General features: G+C 41.7%; 1 protein-coding gene across 1 annotated transcript in view; it reads right to left on the minus strand.

Moving 5' to 3' along the window:
• Positions 1–632: 632 nt before the first annotated feature.
• Positions 633–24,555, minus strand: part of exoc2 (exocyst complex component 2) — a 236,411-nt gene continuing 212,488 nt past the window's right edge. Inside the window, exons 24-28 of the mRNA XM_055651664.1 lie at positions 15,953–16,008; positions 13,764–13,886; positions 6,952–7,013; positions 5,553–5,612; positions 633–1,222 (exon numbers count right to left, since the gene is read on the minus strand). Of these exons, the coding sequence (XP_055507639.1) occupies positions 1,129–1,222; positions 5,553–5,612; positions 6,952–7,013; positions 13,764–13,886; positions 15,953–16,008 (395 nt within the window). The 3' untranslated portion in view covers positions 633–1,128. The remainder of the gene's footprint in view (positions 1,223–5,552; positions 5,613–6,951; positions 7,014–13,763; positions 13,887–15,952; positions 16,009–24,555) is intronic.

Raw genomic sequence — 24,555 nt, forward strand, 5'->3', positions numbered from 1 at the left:
AGTTAGCATTAAGAAGGAATGATTTTTTAGTAAAGGCTTTTTGATCATATCACCTGTTATTGGATTTCACTGTAGTAAATTACAGTCCTATAATGATAATGCTGTTACATGGTGTTATAAGGTCATAAGTGATAGGAGCAGAACTAGGCCATTTGGCCCATCAAGTCTCATCCGCCATGACTGATCTATCTCTCCCTCTGAACCCCATTCTCCTGCCTTCTCCCTATAACCCCTGACACCCGTACTAATCAGGAAACTATCTATCTCTGCTTTAAAAATATCCATTAATTTGACCTCCACAGCCTTTTGGGACAAAGAATTCCACAGATTCACCACTATTCTGACTAAAGAAATTCCTTCTCGTCCCACACCAGGAAGGTCTTGAGGCTCTTCCTTGAACATAATTTCCTTCTATGGCCTTTGTCCAACCATCTGCTAAAAATCCATTTCACTTGTATCAACCTATTACCTGCCAGGCTCCCCCCACCCCCCCTGCAATCACTGACGAAGGGTCTTGACCCAAAACATCACCTATCCATATTGTTCAGAGATGCTGCCTGACCCGCTAAGTTACTCCAGCACTTTGTGTAAGCTGCTGATCTAGATTTATTTAAAGAGATGCAACACATAAATAACAATTCATAATTTTATATTTGGAACATGACATTTAGTACATTTCCTCAAATTTGCTAGCTAGTGGCAGATTCACGCGTGAATTTTAAGTGGTTACAATTCTTACTTGTTAAATTGAACAATGTGAAGGAAATGCACAAAAGTGTGCTTGGGTGCATCATTCAACAAATCAGAAAACACTAAAAATGAGTTTAAAGTTTTTTTTCCATGTGAAATATAACATGACACTTGAAATGTATTCCAAGTTGTTAGAATAAGTTCAGAGCATTAAAACGTTACAAAACAAAATTACCAACATTACAATCTTCTACTTTGCAAAATGCACTTGGCAAACATCAATACAGCACAGCAGGAATTGCTTTGAATCTTGCTTCACCCATTTTAGGAAATAATCTAATCTCTTAGCAGGAAGGTATTGAAAGTGCATAGCTTATTTTGAGCTATGCTACTCAGTTAGCTGCATTAGTAATTTGCATTCCTTCAACTTTGTCTTCATTATGTCTTTACCAGGCTTCGTGAGGAAGGTTGAAAGCAGGTGAGCTGTAGGTGCATGCTACTCTTGAACTTGTTCAGGAGCTCCTCTAGTAATCTAAAATGAAAAGACAATTAGTTCACAGGCCACAGCTAATAATGAGCCAGTATATTTTCTTTTAATGAGCTCTCTAACAGACAGACAACTATTGTCAAGTCAAGTTTAAAATTTAAATTTAATAATTTAAAAATAAATTGGATAGTTATATGGATGGGAAGGGAATGGATGGTTATGGTCTGAGCGCAGGTATATGGGACTAGGGGAGATTATGTGTTCGGCACGGACTAGAAGGGTCGAGATGGCCTGTTTCCGTGCTGTAATTGTTATATGGTTATATGGTTAAGTTTATTTGTTACAACACATCATTGTTGACTCATTAAGAAAAGCAAATTGATTAAAATATTAAGTGACGAGGGAAATTGAGGCATTAGTCAAAAACAAGAAGGACGCATGGGACAGGTACAGGCAGCTGGGATCAAGTGCATCCATGGAGGAGTTTCAGGAACTAAGGAGTAAACTAAAAAAGGAAATCAGAAGGGAAAAAAGGGGCCAGGAGACAGCTCTGGCGGGTAGCATTAAGGACAATCCCAAAAGATTTTATAAATACATATGGGGGGAAAGGGTAACTAGAGAGAGCGAGAGAGAGAGTGGGACCTCTCAGGAATCAAAGCTGTCACCTCTGTGTGGAGCCACAGGAGATGGGCAAGGTCCTAAATGAGTATTTCTCCTCTGTATTTACCGAGGAGAAAGACAGTAGGACGGAGGAGATTGGAGCAGTCACTGGATGTGTCTTGAGAGCAGTCAGGGTTACTGTCGAAGAAGTACTGGAGGTACTGTCGTGTTTGAAGGTAGACAAATCTCCAGGGCCTGATTTGATACATCCGAGGACATTGCGGGAAACTAGAGAGGAAATTGCGGGAGCCCTGGTTGAAATTTACGAGTCGTCCTTAAATACAGGAGAGGTGCCGGAAGACTGGAGGGTGGCAAATGTTGTACCTCTTTTCAAGAAGGGCTGCAGGGAAAATGCTGGGAACTATAGGCTGGGGAGCTTAACATCTATAGTTGGTAAGTTACTGGAAAGTTTTCTGAGGGATAGGGTATACAGGCATTTGGATGGGCAAGGGCTGATTAGAGATAGTCAACATGGTTTTGTACGTGGATAGGTACTTCAGAGGAAAACAAATGCAAGGCTGTAAGAAGGAGGGGAGTGGGACTATGTACTGCCTGGGGCTCAGCCATAATTTAGCCTACATCTCAGGACCCCAGAGTAGGGAAGACCAGTGAAATTGCATCTTCACATCTGGCTTAGATAAGTGTGGCTGTAGGCCATCAATGTACAGCCTATTCAGGTTGGGGAATTGATCCAGCATGATTTTGCATGACAATTTCAATATCATGAGCAATCTGACAGTACCCCATTCCTGCTTTCTCCCCATATCCCTTGATTCCGTTAGCCCTAAGAGCTAAATCTAACATCTCTCGAAAATATCCAGTAAAATTGACCTCCACTGCCTTCTGTGGCAGAAATTTCCACAGATTCACAACTCTCTGAGTGAAAAAGTTTTTCTTCATCTCAATCCTAAATGGCCTATCCCTTATTCGTACACTGTGACCCCTGGTTCTGGACTCTCCCAACATCGGGAACATTTTTCCTGCATCTAGCCTGTCCAATCCCTTAAGAATTTTATATGTTTCTATAAGATCCCCTCTCTTCCTTCTAAATTCCATCATATGTCAGTCCCGCATTCCGGGAATTAACCTGGTGAACCTACGCTGCACTCCCTCAATAGCAAGAATGTCTTTCCTCAAATTAGGAGACCAAAACAGAACGTAATACTCCATATGTGGTCTCACCAGGGCCCTACACAACTGCATTAGGACCTCCTTGCTCCAAGACTCCAATCCTCTCGCTACGAAGGCCAACATGCCATTTGCTTTTTTCACTGCCTGCTGTACCTGCATGCTTATTTTGTGACTGATGTACATGGACACCCAGGTCTCGTTGCACCTCCCCTTTTCAAAATCTGACACCATTCAGATAATAATCTGCCTTCTTGTTCGCGCCACCAAAGTGGATAATATCACATTTAACCACATTATATTGCATCTGCCATGCATCTGCCCACTCACCCAAACAAACCAAGTCACCCTGCAACCTCAGAGCATCCTCCTCGCAGCTCACGCAGCCTTCCAGCTTTATGTCATTCACAAACTTGGAGATGTTACATTTAATTACTTTGTCTAAATTGTTAATATATATTGTAAATATCTGTGGTCCCAGCCTGAGCCCTGCGGCACCCCCTTAGTCACTGCCTGCCATTCTGAAAAGGACTTGTTAATTCCTACTCTTTGCTTCCTGTCTGTAAACTAGTTCTCTATCCATGTCAATACCCTACCCCCAATACCATGTGCTCTAATTTTGCACACCAATCTCTTATATGGGACCTTGTCAAAGTTTTTTTGAAAGTCCAGATACACCACATCCACTGGCTCTCCCTTATCCATTCTACTTGTTACATCCTCAACAAATTCCAGAAGATTAGTCAAGCATGATTTCCCTATCATAAATCAATGCTGACTTTGACCGATCCTGTCACTGCTTTGCAAACACGCAGCTATTACATCTTTGATAGTCCCAAGCATCTTCCCCACTCCCGATGTCAGGCTAACTGGTCTATAGTTCTGTTTTCTCTCTCCCTCCTTTCTTAAAAAGTGGGATTACATTAGCTACCCTCCAATCCACAGGAACTGATCCAGAGTCTGTGGATCTACGATTTCTAGGACTACCTCCTTGAGTACTCTGGGATGCAGATCATCAGGCCCTGGGGATTTATCCGCCTTCAGTCCCAACAGTTTACCTCACACCATTTCCTGACTAATGTGGATTTCATTTCCTTCAGTTCCTCCCTCCCACTAGATCCTCGGTCCCCTATCCCTAGAGAAGTCTGAAGAAGGGTCCTGGCCCAAAATGTCACATATCAATGTTCTCCAAGGACGCTGCCTAACCTGTTGATTTACTCCAACATATTGTGATTTACATATCCCTTCACCTCCTTTCTCACCACCATTCAGAGACCCCAATAGCCCTTCCAGGTGAGACTTCCTTTGTGTGGTCAAGAGTGTTTAATTATTATATGTATCGGCAATGGCACAACAAAAGTCTTTCTAGTTGCAGTGTAACAGTTCTGCTAATGCAATAATAGAGATAAATGTGTAATAATCATAATACAATAAATTAATTAAGGTAACACTAGGTAACCGTGTGACAGCACAGTGGGGCATATGTAGAGCTGCTGCCTTACAGTGCCAGAGACCTGGGTTCGATCCTGACTACGGGAGCTGTCTGTATAGAGTTTGTACGTTCTCCATGTGACTGTGTGGGTTTTCCCCAGGTGCTCTGGTTTCCTCCCACACTACAAAGACTTACAGGTTTGTAGGTTAATTGGCTTTGGTAAAAAAAATTGTAAATTGTCCCTAGTGTGGAGGATAGAGCTAGTGTATGGGGATCGCTGGTCGACACGGACTCGGTGGGCCGAAAGGCCTGTTTCCACGCTGCATCTCTAAAAAAAATCTTATAAAAACTAATCATAATAGTACAAAACCAAAGTCCGTTGAAGGCAGTCCATAGTAGATTGTAATGGCTAAAGTTAGTGTTGTGAAGTGTCTGAGAGCCTAATGGTGGGATATGTATCTTAGCATCTTGCTTTAATAAGAACATTCCACGAGGTTCATTATAAAATTATCCATAAATTACCACAAGTTGTTGGACAGTAAAAAAGTAGTACTATCAAATTCAGGAAACATTGAATTCATCTTCTCACTTTATTTTACTGGATGAGTTTTGAAATGCACTGAGTGTATATTGTGTTCTCCGACAAGTCTAGCAGACTTTGGGAATTTCATTAAGTGTAGATATTACTTCAACTCAAGGTACATTGAAAGATCTTTGAATCAGTGAAAGTAACATAGTCTCTTCTATATAACATTCCAGTTGTTGTGACCAATCTAGCTGCTTCTTTAGCAAATACCCCACAATAATTTTGAAATTATTGTGGGGTATTTGCTAATGAAGGTAATACGACAAAGAAACAGGCCCTTCAGGTCATCAAGACCATGCGAGCCACCATACAACTACTACAGTAACCTGTTATACATTAACATCATAATTATCCATTAAGAACAAATTCTTCCTACATTCCCATCTGTTGGAATATTAATTTGCTTGACCGTGGTAGGAAAGCACATTTACAATGAATTTCAAACCAAGAATATAAGGAATGGGTATTGGTAAATGACTACCACTGTTCAGCAACAATCAATTGGTATACATTTGAAAAACTCTTAAGTTCTTCAATGATAGTAATCATAAAACATTTTCAAAGCTTACTTTTTATGTGCTCCATTGGGAAGCTGAGGCAGTGTTTCAAGAGCTTGTTTGAAGCTAGAACTAGGAAAACAAAGACAGAAAGTTGGATTTCCAAAGAACTGTTAAATATTAAGTTGAATTGTTCAAAAAATCGTTCTAAGTATATTAGTATCTACACGACATCATACAAAATAAAAAATTAATTTGTTAATATTGCCTTTAATTTAATGTACTTTCACATCAGTCTTCCTTGCTGAATATCAATCATAAAATAATGAGTTATATAATAAATAGTGGTTGTTACAGCGCCACCGTGCCACCCTCAAATATGTTGCATTACAGCGCTTGCAGCGCCGGAGGCCCGGGTTCGATCCCGACGACAGGGGCCGTCTGTACGGAGTTTGTACGTTCTCCCCGTGACCGCGTGAGTTTTCTCCGAGATCTTCGGTTTCCCCCCACACTCCAAGGGCGTACAGGTAAGTAGGTTAATTGGCATGGTGTGTTTAAATTGTCCCTAGTGTGTGTAGGATAGTGTTAATGTGCAGGGATCGCTGGTCAGCATGGACTCGCTGAGCCAAAGGGCCTGTTTCCGCTCCGTATCTCTAAACTAAATTTGTAAAAGCAGTTGTGCTTGCTCAGAATTTACAATATTTTGCACAACATGGGCTACTCTACATATGGCCATATATTATTTAAATGCACCAGCTCCTTCTTAACAACTGATATTTGAATGTCGCCATGAATATAACTATTTAAAGGGCCTGTGCCACTTAGGCAATTTTTTAGGTGACCACAGGCGTCTAGGCTGTCGCCTCATGGTCGCCGGGGTGTCGCCTGTATGGTCGTGAGTAGTCTCCTCAGTTGCCCAAAGAGTGGTAGCGTTTTTCTGGCCGCCGCTGGATTTGCAACATGTTGAAACATTTTCAGAGACAATCGGCGACAGTGGGTTTGACGCCAATGAGCGTAGCTTGACTTCTCCTGACGTAGGTGCTGCCGTAGTTGTCGTCAGGTTAACGTAGGTTGTCGCCGGTGCTGAGTTTGTTTTTTTTTGTTGTTAAAGTAATGATTCTGTTTCAAATTTTATGTCGAAGGGGGGTCCAGTAGCCGGTTTTGCGGTGACCTGCTACGACTATGACAGTCGCCGGCAGTCGCCTAAAAATAACCTAAGTGGGACAGGCCCTTAAGCAACCCATTAATACAATGCCTGCATCGTTCTCATCACATTGCTATAGAAGGCAACATCAGAGATTTTCTTTACTTTTTCCAGTAACTGGTTGATGTAAACGTTGTTGGATTGTGTCACTACTTCCTCAATTTAAAATGTTTTTATAATTAATTGAACTATTTTTCCCCCCAAAAATCTCTGCTGAATGTCAAGTAAACAAACAGAAAAATAGTACACATTGAAGTTCCTTCTTACATGCTGTCAGGAGTCAGGAATGAGGAAACGGCATCTCTCAGAGCACATATTTCCAGCTTGGCCTAAACAAAGAAAAAACATCTTACAACATAAGAAACAGAAGCATGTGTAGCCAAATTGCTCCTCCAGTCAGCTCCACCGTTTAATAAGATCAGGATTATTCGGTGAATGCACCACGATTATCTCCTTTGAACCCCTCATGTACAAAAGTCCATCAATCTTGACGGATGTAACAGCAGAGCATGCACCACCCTTTTCAGCAAGAGAATTGCAAATGTTTAAACCCTTTTGGCTAAAACAAATCTCTTCCCTGTGCTCATGGCTTGCCCCTAGTTTGAGGCTGTTCAGTTAGAGTAAACAAACAACTTCTCAGCATCTATCCTTAGAATCTTGTTCATTTCAATGAGAACACCTCGAAGAAAATAGGAGGGTTTCATTCTATTATTGTTTTTTTCCCCCTATTATGAATATATGCTGTTCTGACTCTAGCATCTGTATATGCTTTAGGGAGGAAGGCAATCTGAGAAAAACATACTTTTGCATTCCAATTCCCTTGCAATATAGGGCAACATAACATATGAAAAAGTTACTGTTTTAAAAGAAATATATGTATTTTAAGATAAAAGGAAGTTTAACAGTTGGATTTTTTTGCATTTTTGGGTATTATCCAATGATGCACTGGCCATTGCAAAACATCTCAGTTTGCATATCGCTCAATGTTTAATATGCAACTATAAATTTTTCAACTTCATCCTAGGATTACCCAGCTTGAAAATAAACTATTAAACCCCATCTTCAGTGTAATTCATTTAAAATATATGGATTTATTTCATAGCCCTGTAGAATACATGGCTAGTATAAAGTAGACTCACGGATCAAAGTCTACAGGGACATTTTAGCAGGTTGCATATCTTCCATTGAGAAGAATTAACATGTCACTTGAGGAATAACTATTGACATTTATAGACAGAGCAGATTTTAGCTACATTCTCCCACAAGGCGAGATCTTGATTTTAACTACAAAATGAAAGGCAACATAAAAGGAAGATAGATACTTTTCACTGGGAGGAACAATGCACAGGAAGAAAGGAAAGCTGGGGAAATTAGCCAGAGCTAGTTGTGCACACTTCTAATGGTCAATTCCATATGTCTAACTAACAATGCAAGAGGAATACAAGCAGTACCAGCAAATTTGGTATAAGCAAGTTGAATCAAATGGAGAGCTTTCAGCTAATTGAAGTTCAAGCAATCTATATTCGGGATTAACGGTACATAGCAACATAGAAAATAGGTGCAGGAGTAGGCCATTCAGCCCTTCGATCCATTCGGCCATTCAATATGACCATGGCTGATCATCCAACTCAGTATCCTGTACCTGTCTTCTCTCCATACCCCCTGATCCCTTTAGCCACAAGGGCTACATCTAACTCCGTCTTAAGTATAGCCAATGAACTGCCCTCAACTACCTTCTGTGGCAGAGAATTCCAGAGATTCACCACTCTCTGTGTGAAAAATGTTTTTCACATCTCGGCCCTAAAAGATTTCCCTTTATCCTTAAACTGTGACCCCTTGTTCTGGACTTCCCCAACATCGGGAACAATCTTCCTGCATCTAGCCTGTCCAACCCCTTAAGAATTTTGTAAGTTTCTATAAGATCCCCCCTCAATCTTCTAAATTCTAACGAGTACAAGTCGAGTCTATCCAGTCTTTCATCATATGAAAGTCCTGATATCACAGGAATTAGTCCGGTGAACCTTCTCTGTACTCCCTCTATGGCAAGAATGTTTTTCCTCAGATTAGGAGACCAAAACTGTACGCAATATTCCAGGTGTGGTCTCACCAAGACCCGGTACAACTGCAGTAGAACCTCCCTGCTCCTATACTCAAATCCTTTTGCTATGAATGCTAACATACCATTCGCTTTCTTCACTGCCTGCTGCACCTGCATGCCGACTTTCAGTGACTGGTGTACCATGACACCCAGATCTCGTTGCATCTCCCCTTTTCCTAATCGGCCCCCATTCAGATAATAGTCTACTTTCCTGTTTTTGCCACCAAAGTGGATAAACTCACATTTATTCACATTATACTGCATCTGCCATGCATTTGTCCACTCACCCAACGTAACCAAGTCACCTTGCAGGCTCCTAGCATCCTCCTCACAGCTAACACTGCCCCCGAGCTTCGTATCATCCGCAAACTTGGAGATGTTGCATTCAAGTCCCTCATCCAAATCATTAATATATATAACCATATAACAATTACAGCATGGAAACAGGCCATCTCGGCCCTACAAGTCCGTGCCGACACAACTTTTTTCCCCTTAGTCCCACCTGCCTGCAGTCATACCATAACCCTCCATTCCCTTCTCATCCATATGCCTATCCAATTTATTTTTAAATGATACCAACAAACCTGCCTCCACCACTTCCACTGGAGGCTCATTCCACACCGCCACCACTCTCTGCGTAAAGAAGTTCCCCCTCATGTTACCCCTAAACTCCTGTCCCTTAATTCTGAAGTCATGTCCTCTTGTTTGAATCTTCCCTATTCTCAAAGGGAAAAGCTTGTCCACATCAACTCTGTCTATCCCTCTCATCATTTTAAAGGCCTCTATCAAGTCCCCCCCTAACCTTCTGCGCTCCAGAGAATAAAGACCTAACTTATTCAACCTATCTCTGTAACTTAGTTGTTGAAACCCAGGCAACATTCTAGTAAATCTCCTCTGTACTCTCTTTATTTTGTTGACATCCTTCCTATAATTGGGCGACAAAATTGTACACCATACTCCAGATTTGGTCTCACCAATGCCTTGTACAATTTTAACATTACATCCCAGCTTCTATACTCAATGCTCTGATTTATAAAGGCTAGCATACCAAAAGCTTTCTTTACCACCCTATCTATATGAGATTCCACCTTCAAGGAACTATGCACGGTTATTCCCAGATCCCTCTGTCCAACTGTATTCTTCAATTCCCTAACATTTACCATGTACGTCCTATTTTGATTTGTCCTGCCAAGGTGTAGCACCTCACATTAAACTCCATCTGCCATCTTTCAGCCCATTTTTCCAAATGTCCTAAATCACTCTGTCGACTTTGGAAATCCTCTTCATTATCCACAACACCCCCTATCTTGGTATCATCTGCATACTTACTAATCCAATTTACCACACCTTCATCCAGATCATTGGTGTACATGACAAACAACAAAGGACCCAACACAGATCCCTGAGGCACCCCACTAGTCACCTGCCTACAACCCGATAAACAGCCATCCACCATTACCCTCTGGCTTCTCCCATTCAGCCACTGTTGAATCCATCTTGCTACTCCTGCATTTATACCCAACAATTGAACCTTCTTAACCAACCTTCCATGAGGAACCTTGTCAAAGGTCTTACTAAAGTCCATATAGCCAACATCCACTGCTTTACCCTCGTCAATTTCCCTAGTAACCTCTTCAAAAAATTCAAGAAGATTAGTCAAACATGACCTTTCAGGCACAAATCCATGCTGACTGTTCCTAATCAGACCCTGTTAATCCAGATGCTTATATATATTATATATTCAGTTTATATTTCATCTATTGTGAAAGCCGTAAGGATATCAGCAACACTGCACATTGAGACAAAATAGGCACAAAGTAGAATAATTAAAACATGAAAATCTCTTTAGTGATGTTCCTGAATACATGCATAAAATAGTGGCCTTTAAATACTGTTGCAGCATAGTGTACATATTCATAAAATGTTAGAAACCATGCGCCGTACTGTTTCCAAATTTCTGATAAGTATTTGTTAACCAAAATATAAAATCTTTATTATACAGTGTCTTCTGTTCATATGCCTTTTAATCATTAGCAAATTTATTCCTCAATCGAGATCAATAAAAATAAAATTCAGGACATTGCAAGATCCTGGAGTTGCAAGAGTTTTTTTTAAAAACTTTATAAAAGTTTTCAAGATTAGAAATTGTATCCATATTAGATCTTAGACGGTTAGTCAAACTGTAATTGATAACTGCAAATATGATCAGATAATGACACATTCTGTAATCAGGGTTAGATATCAAAGGCAAAGACATCTCAATTGGTCCCATTTCACAGGTGTATTCATTTCTAAATTGTTGCTGCATATGCAGCTCTGATACTGCTCAGTCTGCAAGTCTCCAGATCATAGCTGCACCTGACTTACAAACCCAAGCTAGAAGGTGAATATTGGCTCAAATTCACAGCACCACCAATCGGATATCCAGTATTTATGACATAATTTCATATCCATGACTGACTCTGATGGGATACCATTACACTGTTGATGAATACATGCATAAAACATTCATCTTTAAGTGCCATTGCAGCATTCAGTACATACTTAAGGATGGGAGAAATCATAAACTATACAGTACAGTTTCCAGATTTCTGATGAGGAAAGCTTTAAGGGGTATTCGATATTTGGCATTCAAAGTCTGGCATGAAGATTCTGTTCATAACTATTTAAAAAAAAATCTATTTCAAACTCATTTCAAGCCTTGCAGAAACAAGTGATTTCAACTTTGCTGCAACTTGTGCTGGATTAAGTTATTTTGAAGAGCGACTGTCACTTTCAGTTTCCCACCCAAAACATGACCAGATGTGGCCTGATAAGTCTCATTCATAGTAATTTCTGTCATTAACTGCTTTATGTTAAAACCACTGTCAGATTAATCCGTTGCTTTCTGCTGACTTCTACAGGGGATAAAAGTTAGATTTTATTACATTGCCTAGAAAGGTTTGAGCAAATGTTACCAAGGACATTGGTGTGAATCTTGTGCATGCTCCACTAGACATTTTCATCCATTGAGATACCATACTTGGTTTAATATCTTGGTATAAGAAATCATCCAAAAGATAGCACTTCCGTCAAAGCACCCCTTGTTCAGAACAGTATAAAAGTGACAACACCGTTGAGCACTGAAGAATGCAACCACTAAACCAATGTTAATACCAAGAAAATGGGAGCATTAAAGAGCAAATACACAAAGTGCTGGAGTAACTCAGTGGGTCAAGCAGCATCTCTGGAGGACATGAATAGGCAACGCTCTAGGTCAGGACGATCATGACCAGAAATGTTGTCTATCTTGAGTCAAAAGAGGGGCTCTGACCCAAAACATTGCCTATATATAGTCTGAAGAAGCATCTGACCTGAAACATAAACTGTCCATGTCCTCCAGGGATGCTGCCTGACCCGCTGAGTTACTCCACATTTTATTGTGTTTTTTGCTCGAGACACAGAATCTGCAGCTCCTTGTGTCTAATTAAAGAGAAAAATGGCACAATGTCCTGAATTGAAGCAGGACTTTCCTTAGTTAAGTAGACATTGTGGAAGGAAAGAAAATTATGTTGCCCTTTAATCAACAAATCAGAAGATTTTGTCACCAGTAGCCCATTGGGTTGAAGATATCACCATCTGAGAGAAGGGGAAGCAGGTAGTTTGTTAAATTCTGGACTATTCATTGATATAACTGAGGAAATGGGTTGGCCATCAGAATCCAGGCTTTGTTACTGAACTCGCAGTGTAAAAAAATTCTGATACGAAGGAAGAAAATCCAGGCTATAGCAAACTGTTTTAGTGATTATAAATTAATTACACTGGTCAAAGAACTGGATTGAATAGAAAAATTACATAAAGGACCATACAAATGCACTATTACCACAGGTGTCATAAAGTTTGAGTTGATGAGCTGGTCTATGTACAAGTGCACTGAATGTTAGCTGCATCAATGCATTTGACAACATCTCATGCCATGCATTGATGCACAGACCAAAACTCTGGTTTCATATTGGATTATCCACGCAGATTTGATGGATTGTGTGGGGATGTGTTTAACATTTCACAATTTTAAATGTTTGAATTTTGTGCACTGAAAAGGAAAGAAAACCACCCCAAGTCTTCAAAACAGCAATGTAATTTTGCAAGTGGACTTAGAACAGAGAACCCCTGGAGTGGAGCTTCGACCGCCGGCCCTGCGGTCTACGGTGCTTCTGGCTGCGGCGCTTCTGGCTGCGGCACGGCGGGGACTTTAAATCTTCGACCACCGGTCTGTGGCCTAAAGCCACAGGTCTCCTGTGGGGAAGAGCCGACTCTGGACTTACCTGGACTTTTACCTGCCTGCACATCTGGACGCCCGCAGCGACAGCTGAGGAGGGTTGAGGTCCCGACCATGGGGGAAAATGGAGGAGGACTGGCCAATTTTTGTGCCTTCCATCACAGTGATGAATGCTGTGGTGGATGTTTGTGTTAAATGTTTAATGTGTATTGTGTGTTCTTTATCATTGTACCGCTGCTGGCAAATTAATTTCACTTGCACTATATGTGCAATGTGAAAAATAAAACCGTATTGTATTGTATTGTATTGTATTGAGAACAGTACAGTACAGGAATGGGCTCCGTTAAACTTCCCCCGTCTCACCTTACAGTTATGTCCTCTAATGTTGGACATTTCCACCTTGGGAAAAAGGTTCTATCTACACCACCTATGCCTCTCATTACTTTGTATACTTCTATCAAGTCTTCCCTCAACCTCCAATCATCTCTTAATGAATTATCATTTTAGAGATGTATCACATTCATTTTACTCACCTATTGACATTGTTTTAATGAAGGACTGGAGGAACAAATGACACACCAACTTAGCCATAATGAAACAGCTCCCACATTATGAAATGTTTATAGCTTAATTATTACAATTAAATAGCCATTCTGAATCAGTGATTATATTTTTTATCTTATGCACATGGCTGAAGGAAAAGTACGTTTAAAGAGACAATACCTGCAATGCTCCATTTTTACTAAAAGATGATACACACTGCATCAGTCGGCTCATTTCTTCAGCAACCGCCTCTATAATATGTGAAAGAACTCTTGGGACAAGGTCCTTAGAAATTGTAAACACCTGTAAGTTCACAAAATAGATGGTGTTAAAAAAAGATACAGTGGTATCTCATGTAATCACACAATCAATCACAATAATACTTTATTAGCCAAGTGTGTTTTGCAACAAACGAGGAATTTCATTTGCCAAGGCAGTCATACAAATGAAAAGCAACGGAACACACAAAAAATACATTTTGACATAAACATCCACCACAGTGACTCCTCCACATTCCTCACTGTGATGGAAGGTGAAAAAAAGAACGTTTCATAAAATGCAAGCAGAATTAGGACATTCAACCCATGTGTCATAGAGTGATACAGTGTGGAAACAGGCCCTGCGGCCCAACTCGCCCAACAATGTCCCAGCTACCCAAGTCCCACTTGCATGCGTTTGGTCCATAAACCTCCAACCCTTTCGATGTACCAGTCCAACTGTTTCTTAAACAATGGGATAGACCCAGCCTCAACTACCTCCTCTTGCAGCTTGTTCCATACACCCACCACCCTCTGTGTGAAAAACTTACCCTTCAGATTCCTATTAAATCTTTTCTATCTAGTCTACTCCACCATTCAATCATGGTGATCTACCTCCGCCTCATAACCAGGTTTTCCTGCCTTCTCCCCATAATCCCTGACACCTGTACTAATCAAGAATCCATCGCTGCCTTAAAAATATCCATTGACGGCCTCCACAGCCTTCTGTGGCAAAGAATTCCACAGATTCATCACCCTCTGACTAAAGAAATTCCTTCTCATCTCCTTCCTAAAGGGACGTCCTTTAATTCTGAGGCTATGATCTCTAGTCCTCGATCCTCGAGTGGTAATATCCTCTACACGTCCACAATATCTCATGATCTCATGTTTCAATGAGACCATCTCTCCATTTCTATGACGTGTGAAGTCTGAGATGATAAATCTTGGCAGCAAGGACAAGAGGCAACAATACAGGACATAAGTAACAGGACACGTCAACACAGCAATTAGTAAAATATATCAGATTCTAAATTTCATAGAAGCATAGAATACCATAAGACACCATAAGCCATTTGGCCTATCGAGTCTAATTCACCATTCGATTATGACTGATCTATTTTTCCCTCTAAACCCTATTCACCTGCCTTCCCCTCACATCCTTTGACACTATTATTAATCGAGGACCTATCAATCTCCGCTTTAAAATTACCCAATGTTGTGGCATCCACAGCTATCTGTGGCAATGTATTCCACAGATTCACCACCCTCTGGCTGAAGAATTTCCTCTTCATCTCCATTCTAAATGTACACCCTTTTATTCTGAGGTTGTGCCCTGTAGTTCCCGACTCTCCCATTACTGGAAAACATCCGTTTCACGTCCACTAAATATAAAAGTGGGAAGGTTAGATTGAATTTATATGAAAGATTGGTTTTTGCACAAATGGAATGCCGTGTTATGTTCTGACATTACACTTGGGAAGAATTAAAAAATGTCTGAGACACAGAAACATTTCAATGGTTCCGGGGAAGAGGGGTTTTAGTAAATGGGGAAATTGGAGTTGTTTTCTATGAGAATTAGAGGAGAACTGGCTAGAGGTGCACAAGATCCAGATACATTTAGACAAGTCAATACAGAAAAGTTAATCCTATTAACATATAATTCAATGTTCAGGGAGTCACAGATTTAAAGCAAGGGGTTAAAGGGGTTCCAGGAGAGGAAACGTTTTTATAATTGCAGAATAGTGGTGATCCAGAACTTCTAGCCTAAAAGGGTAATACAAACAAAATCAAGGAAGTTTTCAAAATTTAAATTTAGTACTGCTCAACAATGTGAAAGAACTGATGCAAGTAAACTCTAACCACAGAAATCCATCAGATGCTTCTTGGTTCCTGCTACTGAGGTGATATTACTTTGATACAGTCAGTATTCGTAATAAAACGTCAAATATTGCATGTTTCCAAATAGATCAAGTTTCTGAAGTAGAGCTAAAATTACACTGCTTTACAAGACATTTTGGACCTTGCCATCACAAAGATATGAAATACGTAGACCTGAAATTAAAATGCAAATTGTAACTATGTTTTAATTGTACCTTAGTTTTATGATCTTACCTCTGCATGCACAGCTATAATATTAACCAAGGCTTCTTTTAAGTAAGTTCTGACACCTAGAAAAATGAATTGAAACAATGTTTAATAAAATACCATGTCAATCATAATTGATTAAACTATTTGATAAACCTATGTATTGAACCAAATGGAAAAAGAAAAGTTAATTCAAGGTGTAGAATTGTTTGTAACAGAGTTATGAGGACACAACATGTTCTCTTATTCTGGGCTCAAGGACTTGAGGTAAATCATTTCCATCCAGGCAATTTGCAATGCCATTTTTTTTTACCCCTCAGCAAACTACCAAAATACACTGAAGTTTTGTCTCGGCAAAGATGTTCCGTATTAACCCATAAAACAAAAATACAAAACAATGGCCCTTATTATTTTGGCCAAGAACAGAGGAGTATTTTCTTTGGAAGCACAAGAACTAGAGAATGGCAAAAGATCAGGTACTATCTTGTTCACCTATCTTCCTGGTAACTACATGATAAAATCAACCATAATAGAATTTCTATCTAATGATAGTATTCAATCCAATCATATCGATCTCCATCAATTAGTCCACACGTGACAGAAATTACATGACAAAAAACACAGTGATGGAGAGACTTTTCCTTCATTGATATAATTTGCTATATTTTGTTTAAAAATGGAAATCACTGTTAATGTGAACATTTTTCTCGCTGTTTCTGACCTCAATATATATTTTCTCAATATTTCCTCTGAAGGAAACAAACAGAACTTAGGAAACCTGCTAACAGTTACCTTTCATGTCGTCAAACCATCAACACTATAAAACAAGTGATAATTTCTGAAGCAATCCTTTCTTGAATAATGCCTAAAAATATGCTGACAATTTCCTTGGTTGCATCTATCATACAATGTGGCTAGCATAAGAGTTGCGGCAGCTGATTAATAGAATTACTGGGACTTAAAAGCTTAAAATGATTGTATAAACACTGTATCCAATTACAAAATACGAGGCATGAAAAAGTAGGTAATGGCACAGTTTTCATTTCAAGATAAAAGTGCAAGAAAGAATATGATAAGTTCATAAATTCATGTTACAGAAGCAGAATTAAGCCATTTGGTGCATCGTCTACTCTGCCATTCAATCATGGCTGATCTATCTTTCCCTCTCAACCCATTCTCCTGCCTTCTCCCCATAACCCTTGACACCCATACAAATCAAGAATCTATCTATCTTTGCCTTAAAAAATATCCATTGACTTAGCCTCCACAACCTTCTGTGGCAATGAATTCCACAGATTCACCACCCTCAAACCAAAGAAATTCCTCCTCATCCCTTCTTAAAGGAATGTCCTTTTATTCTGAGCAATACGGCAAGTTTCAATGAGGTCCCCCCTTATCCTTCTAAACTCCAGAGGCCCAACGCCATCAAACCTTCATCATAGTTAACCCATTTATTCCTGGGATCATGTTCATAAACCTCCTCTGGACCCTCTCCAGCACCAGGACATTCTTCCTCAGATATGGGGCCCAAAATTACTCAATACTCCAAATACGGTCCGACCAGTGCCTATTAAAGCCCCAGCATTACATCCCTGTTTTTATATTCTCGTCCTCTCGAAATAAATGATGGCATTGCGTTTGACTTCCTTACTACCGTTTCGACTTACAAATGATCTTTTTGTGAATCTTGCACCAGCACTCGCAAGCCCCTTTGCACCTCCAATGTTTGAATTCTTTTCCCATTTAGAAAATAGTCTACGCCTTTATTCCTGCTATCAAAATGCATAAATCTACACTTTGCATTGCTGTATTCCATCCGCCACTTTTCTGCCCACTCTCCCAACCTGTCCAAGTCCTTCTGCAGAGTCCCTGCTGTCTCTGCACTACCTGCTCCTCCACTTATCTTCTATCATCTGCAAACTTGACCACAAAGCCTTCAATCCACTCATCCAAATCATTAGCATACAACGTGAGAGTAGTGGCCCAAGCACTGACCTCTGCAGAACACCGTTAGTCATTGGCAACCAACCAGAAAATGCCCCCTTTATTGCCCCTCTTTGCCTTCTGCCACCCAACCAACCTGCTATCCATGTTAGTATCTTCCCTTTGTTTTTCAGAAGCGACATAGTAAAACACAGTAATTTCTTGATTCATGTTCAACTTTTAAGATTGGCTCTTCGGTGGGCAACGACCAAAGGAATAGGTGTTTCTCCCTCGATGTCAGCAAGACCAAGGAGATTGTGATTGACTTCAGGAAACGAAGAGCTACACATACACTGATAGTGCTCAAGTAGAGATGGTTGAACGCTTCTCGGAGTAAATATCACCAGCAATTTGTCCTGGACTACCCATATCGTAGAATGCCCAAGAAAGCACACCGACGCCTCTACCTCCTTAGAAGGCTTAAGAAGTTCAGCAGGTCCCCAACAACTCTCACCACCTTCTCCAGATGCACCATAGAAAGCATTTTATCTGGATGCATCACGGCATGGTTTTGGAACAGCTCCATCCAAGACCGCAATAAATTACAGACCTGTTGACGCAGCCTAGTCCATTAGGCAAACCAACCTCCCTTTCATTGATTCCATTTACGCTTCACGCTGCCGCGGCAAGGCCAGCAGCATAATCAAGGTCCGGTCTCACCCTGGTAACTCCCTCTTCACCTCTCCACCATCAGGCAAGGGGTAGAGAAGATTGAAAACGCAGATTCAGGGACAGTTTCAACCCAACAGTCATCAGGCAACTGAACCGTCGTCCTCTCACCAACTTGAGCACAGTCCTGACCTCCCATCTGTCCTATTGGAGACCTAAGAACTATCTTTAATCATTTTACTGGACTTTATCTTGCACTAAACGTTACACCATATTATCTGTACAGTGCAGGATAAAGGGAATCCTAACTAGTCATTACTTGATAAAGTCGCTTTCGCTATTTCATTTTGAAGAATTCAAAACTGCCCACCTCCTTAGTAATTTTGTTCTTCAGCAATTCATTGATCAAATGTCATGATTACGAACACAAACGAGTGAAAGATGCAGCATAGAAATGGTTCCATAGGCCCATGTTCATGCTGATCATTAACCCATTTACCTTAACCCCATTAAAAAAAATTCATGCCACATTCTCATCAACTGCAGCCAGAATCTACCACTGACCTACACACTTGGGTCAATTAATCTACCCACCCACAATAGACAATAGACAATAGGTGCAGGAGCAGGCCAATTGGCCCTTCGAGCCAGCACCGCCAGCCACTGTGATCATGGCTGATCATCCACAATCAGTATCCCTTTCCTGCTTTCTCCCCATATCCCTTGACTCCGCTATCTTTAAGAGCTCTATCTAACTGTCTCTTGAAAGCATCCAGAAAATTGGCCTCCACTGCCTTCGGAGGCAGAGAATTCCACAGATTCACAACTGTCTGGATGAAAACGTTTTCCTCATCTCCATTCTAAATGTTCTAAATACCCCTTCTTTTAAAACTGTGGCCCCTGGTTCAGTCCTCCAACATTGGGAACATGTTTCCTGCCTCTAGCATGTCCAATCCCTTAACAATCTTATACGTTTCAATAAGATCCCCTCTCATCCTTCTAAATTCCAGTGTATACAAGCCCAGTCACTCCATTCTCTCAACATATGCCAGTCCCGTCATCCCGAGAATTAATCTCGTGAACCTACGCTGCACTCCTTCAATAGTAAGAATGTCCATCCTCAAATTTGGAGACCAAAACTTTAGGATGTGGGCAGACACCATGCAGCCACAAAGAGAACATGCAAACGCCACACGGACATCACCAGAGGTCTATATTGAAGTTTGTTCTCTGTGTACATTCAGAATTATTGGGAACAGCTGCTGTAACTCTGATTTCAACATAGAGGCAAACCAAGGCTTCCTTTTTGTGACAATGGAATGGAAGGGCTCTGAAATAGTGCAAAAACAATAGGGTTGCAAAATTACGGCAAGTAATGTTTAATGTCAGCATACTGTTCCAAACCGTCTTGGTATTCAACACCATGATCAAGTTTAGGATCCTGTTTATTCAGGTTACCCACAAATAAATACCATTCAATATAAAGAATATGTAGCATCTGTAATGAGCCGAGTCATACAACGTCAGGGTACAACACATGTTTATTAAAGTTCACTCACAGCATTCTTCTGCAAGGTGTTACAGTAAACTAGCAGCTACACAGACTAATTACTTCAGCAGGCTTCTGATAATATAAACCACCGCGTAGGGGGAGCTTCTACTAACAAGCACTACAATTGGTTAGTAAGAAATAACCAATCTACATCTTTCCTTGTAGAAACAAAATAAAGCATTGATACATGGTGGTCAAATAATACAGTAGTCGAAACGCTAATAACGCATGTGGGGAAGTATGGCTGATTACACAAGATCTCCATATCTAAGGGGTGGTCTGCGTGCGTGCGTGCGTCCGGCGTGCATGCGGTATAAATCGCATCTCCTCCTTTCACCAGTGAAGCGACCGGGGAAGTGACTGGGGTCGGCACCTGAGACCAGCGGAAGTGGCAAAATAGGCGAGCTGGGCGCTGAATGCCGTGGAGAGACCACGAGGGACACAGTCTGTTGAGCAGTCGGCCCAACAGTAGGAGGGTATATAAAACGTGTGACCTTTGGACACGGAGCAGCAGGACGTGGTTCCTTCACAGGAAGGAGATGTCGACGAAAGCATCTGTAAATACCCCCCGCCTGCGCTTACCGGGTTCTTTAGCAGGGCTGTGGATGTGACCCCCTCGGTCATAGCCCTTGTTGGTCTGGCGACGAACAACCTGTTGACTGGAGAGAGGTTTAAGTGGCTTGCTGGACTTGTCAAAAGATTGTTTTTGTGCATCGCGCTTCAATTGTAGTTGTTTCTGGACCGCGGGTGGTGAACGGACCTGTGGCAGCAACAGCTGCTGGGGTACGGGCAGGGCAGCACGGGTTTGGCGAGACATCAGTCGTTGGGCTGGAGAAACAATATGGGATCGGGGTCAATGTTCCTCAAGTTGAGCAAGTCTTGATAGATGTCGGATTTGGCAAGATAAGAACAATTAGTTGTTTTGCGCTTCGGACAGCCCATTCGGAGAGTCTGTTGGACTGTGGAAACTCAGGGCTGCTGGTGTTATGTCGAACGTCCCATCATTGAACCAAGTTTCTGAAGAGCTGACTGGTGAACTGACTGCCCTTGTCGGATAGGAGGCGTGCAGGGGAACCGTGCATGGAGAAATGGCATCGCAACTTCTGGATGACTGCTTCAGATGTGATGGTTTGGAGTAGGTTTCAAACCAACCCGAATAAGAGTCGACGAGAACCAGATAGTGTTTCCCATGCCATTCGAATATGTCAGTGGCTACCGTGGACAGTCACAGTCACCTGAGGTCATCCAGCTGCTGCTCCAGTTCCCGAACATGTTCATTCAGGGGCTGCGCCTGGACACAATTTCTGCCGGTGTCGTTGTCAGAAGCACCAGCAGTGTCCCTGACCTCCCACATCTTGCAGAAAACACACTGTACCAACTTGCCTGCCATTTTGTTCAATGGACAAAAAAAATCACAAATTTCGAATCAAGTGTAGTCCTCATCAATATCGACCATTCGAATATGGTACATACAAATTACTTCTCATCTGTAATTATGAATCTCTGGAATACTATCCTGAAGGGATATTCAGACAAGATACTTGGAAGGCATTTAAAGAGGAACTCCACATTTTATTTGAAATATTGCGTAATCTAGGACCATTGTGAAATGGCACGCATGAGATGAGACCTAGCGTAGATCAGCTGAGATCATATGGAATGGTTTGATGGGACAAGTGGCCTATTCCTCTTCCTAATTTATTTTCATTTGATGTATGTTTTACCACATTTATGTTTGCTTTATTTAATCACTTGTATGACTATAGGACCAGTGCAAGGGTGACTGCCAAGATCAGCACAATCTGGCCAATAATGGTTTGGAATGTCCTGGGAGCAGCTCGCCATATGCCTCACTGCTAAACATATTTTTGCCAAGAGTGGACCCTAGCAGAAATTTGGCTCAGGGGCGCTAAGTGGAGTCATAGAGCCACACATATGGAAACATGCTCTTTGGCCCAACTTGTCCATTCGATCAAAATGCCCCCATTTAAGCTAGTCTCATTTGCCCACCTTTGGCCATATCCTTCTTAACCTCTTTGGTGACCCTCGGACTATCCTTGATCGGACATTGCTGGCTTTACCTTGCACTAACATTTATTCCCTTATCTTGTATCTATACACAGTAAATTATTTGATTGCAATCATGTATTGTCTTTCTGCTGACTGGCTAGCATGCAACAAAAAGCTTTTCACTGTAGCTCGGTATATTCTTTATTCAGTTCCCAACTGAGATGTCAGATGAGACATCTGATTCTTGTCCTTTACCAATAAAAAACAAAATTAACCACAAAATGATTTCTAATACATCTATTTTGATTCTGCCCGAGTCTGCTCAAGCAAAGGAGTATCCAATTGACGTAATAATCCACAGAAATCAGACTTTCCAATATGAGAGATCATGAGTGTACAGAGAGCCTTGAGTAACTAAAATGTTCTCTTTTTTCATGTTTTGAAACTACATTAGGTGCTTTTCTTTAGAAAAAATAAGGAACAGTGAAGAGATAATGCGTGCACATCCAAAGAGCACTAAGATCATCTGTCGCTTGAAATTTTGCCCACTTCCTTTCCACCACCACTGACTACATTAAGCTAGTTTTTGTATAGTTACATACTACAGATGCACAACCTTTTATCCGAAAGCCTTGGGACCAGACACTTTTCGTAATTCTGAATTTTTCGGCTTTCAGAATGGAAGATTTTTAGCGTAGATTTTAACGGCTGGCTCAGTGGTAGAGTGCTCGGCTCATATCCACAAGGTCGCGAGTTTGCACCTCGATCCCGGCAGTTACTCGATCGCGAGTTTGAGTCTTCAATGTAGTTTTTTCTTGCAGAATAGGAGAGAATAGGGAGGGTTAGGCTGGGATCATTCTCTGCGAGATGATCTTAGTGCGGGAGACAAGTTAGGAGAGGTGTACTGCTGTGGGAACTGGAGTGTTGCCCACCATTCTGATCTGAGATCTCCAGTGCTTGCAGTGGGCCTACGGCGTCAAGTGGCAGTTCGCCCACAGCCACAGCCCGAGCTGCGCCACCCCAAGAACAAGACGTACCTTGCACACCATCAGCTTCTGCCCCTACGGAGAGCGTGTTCCTCTGGAGTTCGAGCGGGGCTGGGCTGGAGTTGCTGATCTGAGATCTCCGTGCTTGCAGTGGGCCTGCGGGTCGGTGTCCCGATGAGGGGGCTGTGGGCGAACTGCCACTTGTCGCCGTAGCGGCTCATCGGAGAGCGGCTTCTGGTGGTCCCGACGTCTCCGGCCAGTTTGCAGTTTTCCTCTGGAGTTGGAACGGGGCTAGGCTGCTGCTGGCTCTGGGTCTCAGGGATCTCTGTGCTTGCAGTGGGCCTGGGGGTCGGTGTCCCGTTGGTCCTGACGTCTCCGGTGACTGGCACTGACCTGCTGGCATCGCCGACGTGAAGACAGTGCAAAGCCCCCGCGCCGGTGCAATGGGCGGGGAGCTGGAGAGGGAGGGAAGGGGTCACACACATGGCCGGGAAGCAGAGGGGTGTAGGTGGGGTGAAACTGAAGGGAGCGACAATCTGCTGCTGCCTGTCCGCTGAGTTAAAAAGTTCCCAACCAAGACTCACGATACACTGTGTATCGTGAGTCTACCGTGGGAACTTTTTAACTCAGCGGGCAGGCAGCAGCAGATTGTCAATTATTAACCCTCCCGCGCAATATACCCTCACCTTCTCTTTTATGAATGGGGATTTAGTTCCCCTTTCTTCGAGGACCGACCGGAGGTTCCGCTGTCACCTCTGCGGGCCACCCTCGGTGAACGTCTTCAAGGACCTTTCTTCAAGGACCGAAAAAATGTCCACTATTCGGAGCTTTTCGTTATTTGGAATTTCAGATAAAAGGTTGTGCACCTGTACAATGCCGTATTAGTCACTTTTCTTGCACATGTATCAAAGAAGGAATATTGATAGGGACTCAAAGAAAGAAGAGAAAAATGTTAAACACGACACTGGAAAGAAATCTAAGTGACTTGTTGAATTGCAGTACACAGTTCTGAAGTGGCTGTTATGAACTGACAAGGGCTGTCTCCCCACAGAAGCTATTTACTTCCGCAGAGAGCTTGGGAAAATCCTGCATTCTGTGACTTCTAAAGACTGACAGAACCTCACAAAAAAGAGCAGATCAACCCCCTGTCCCTGAGTAATCATGCGTACTCATGATAGGAAGATATTTAAGCAAACGACCACAAAGCATTACAAGAATCACTTAAAAATACATGGTGGATAACTTTACATAAAAAAATCAAATACATATATCACCCTCGTCTTAGCTGCTGTGAAAGTCCTTGATAGACATTGTTGCATGACATTTTACTTTGTCTGCTTCAGACAAAGTGTCCCCACCCACACAACACAAGCGCCACTATCTTTGGTATCACATGTGTAGTAAACCCATCAAGCCACTGACTGGAAATTCCTTGTGGACATACTAATGATCATTGTACACACCAGTGACCCAATGGAAAATCAGAGTTA

The sequence above is a fragment of the Leucoraja erinacea genome, chromosome 2 (assembly GCF_028641065.1).
Source record: "Leucoraja erinacea ecotype New England chromosome 2, Leri_hhj_1, whole genome shotgun sequence".
NCBI lineage: Eukaryota > Metazoa > Chordata > Chondrichthyes > Rajiformes > Rajidae > Leucoraja > Leucoraja erinaceus.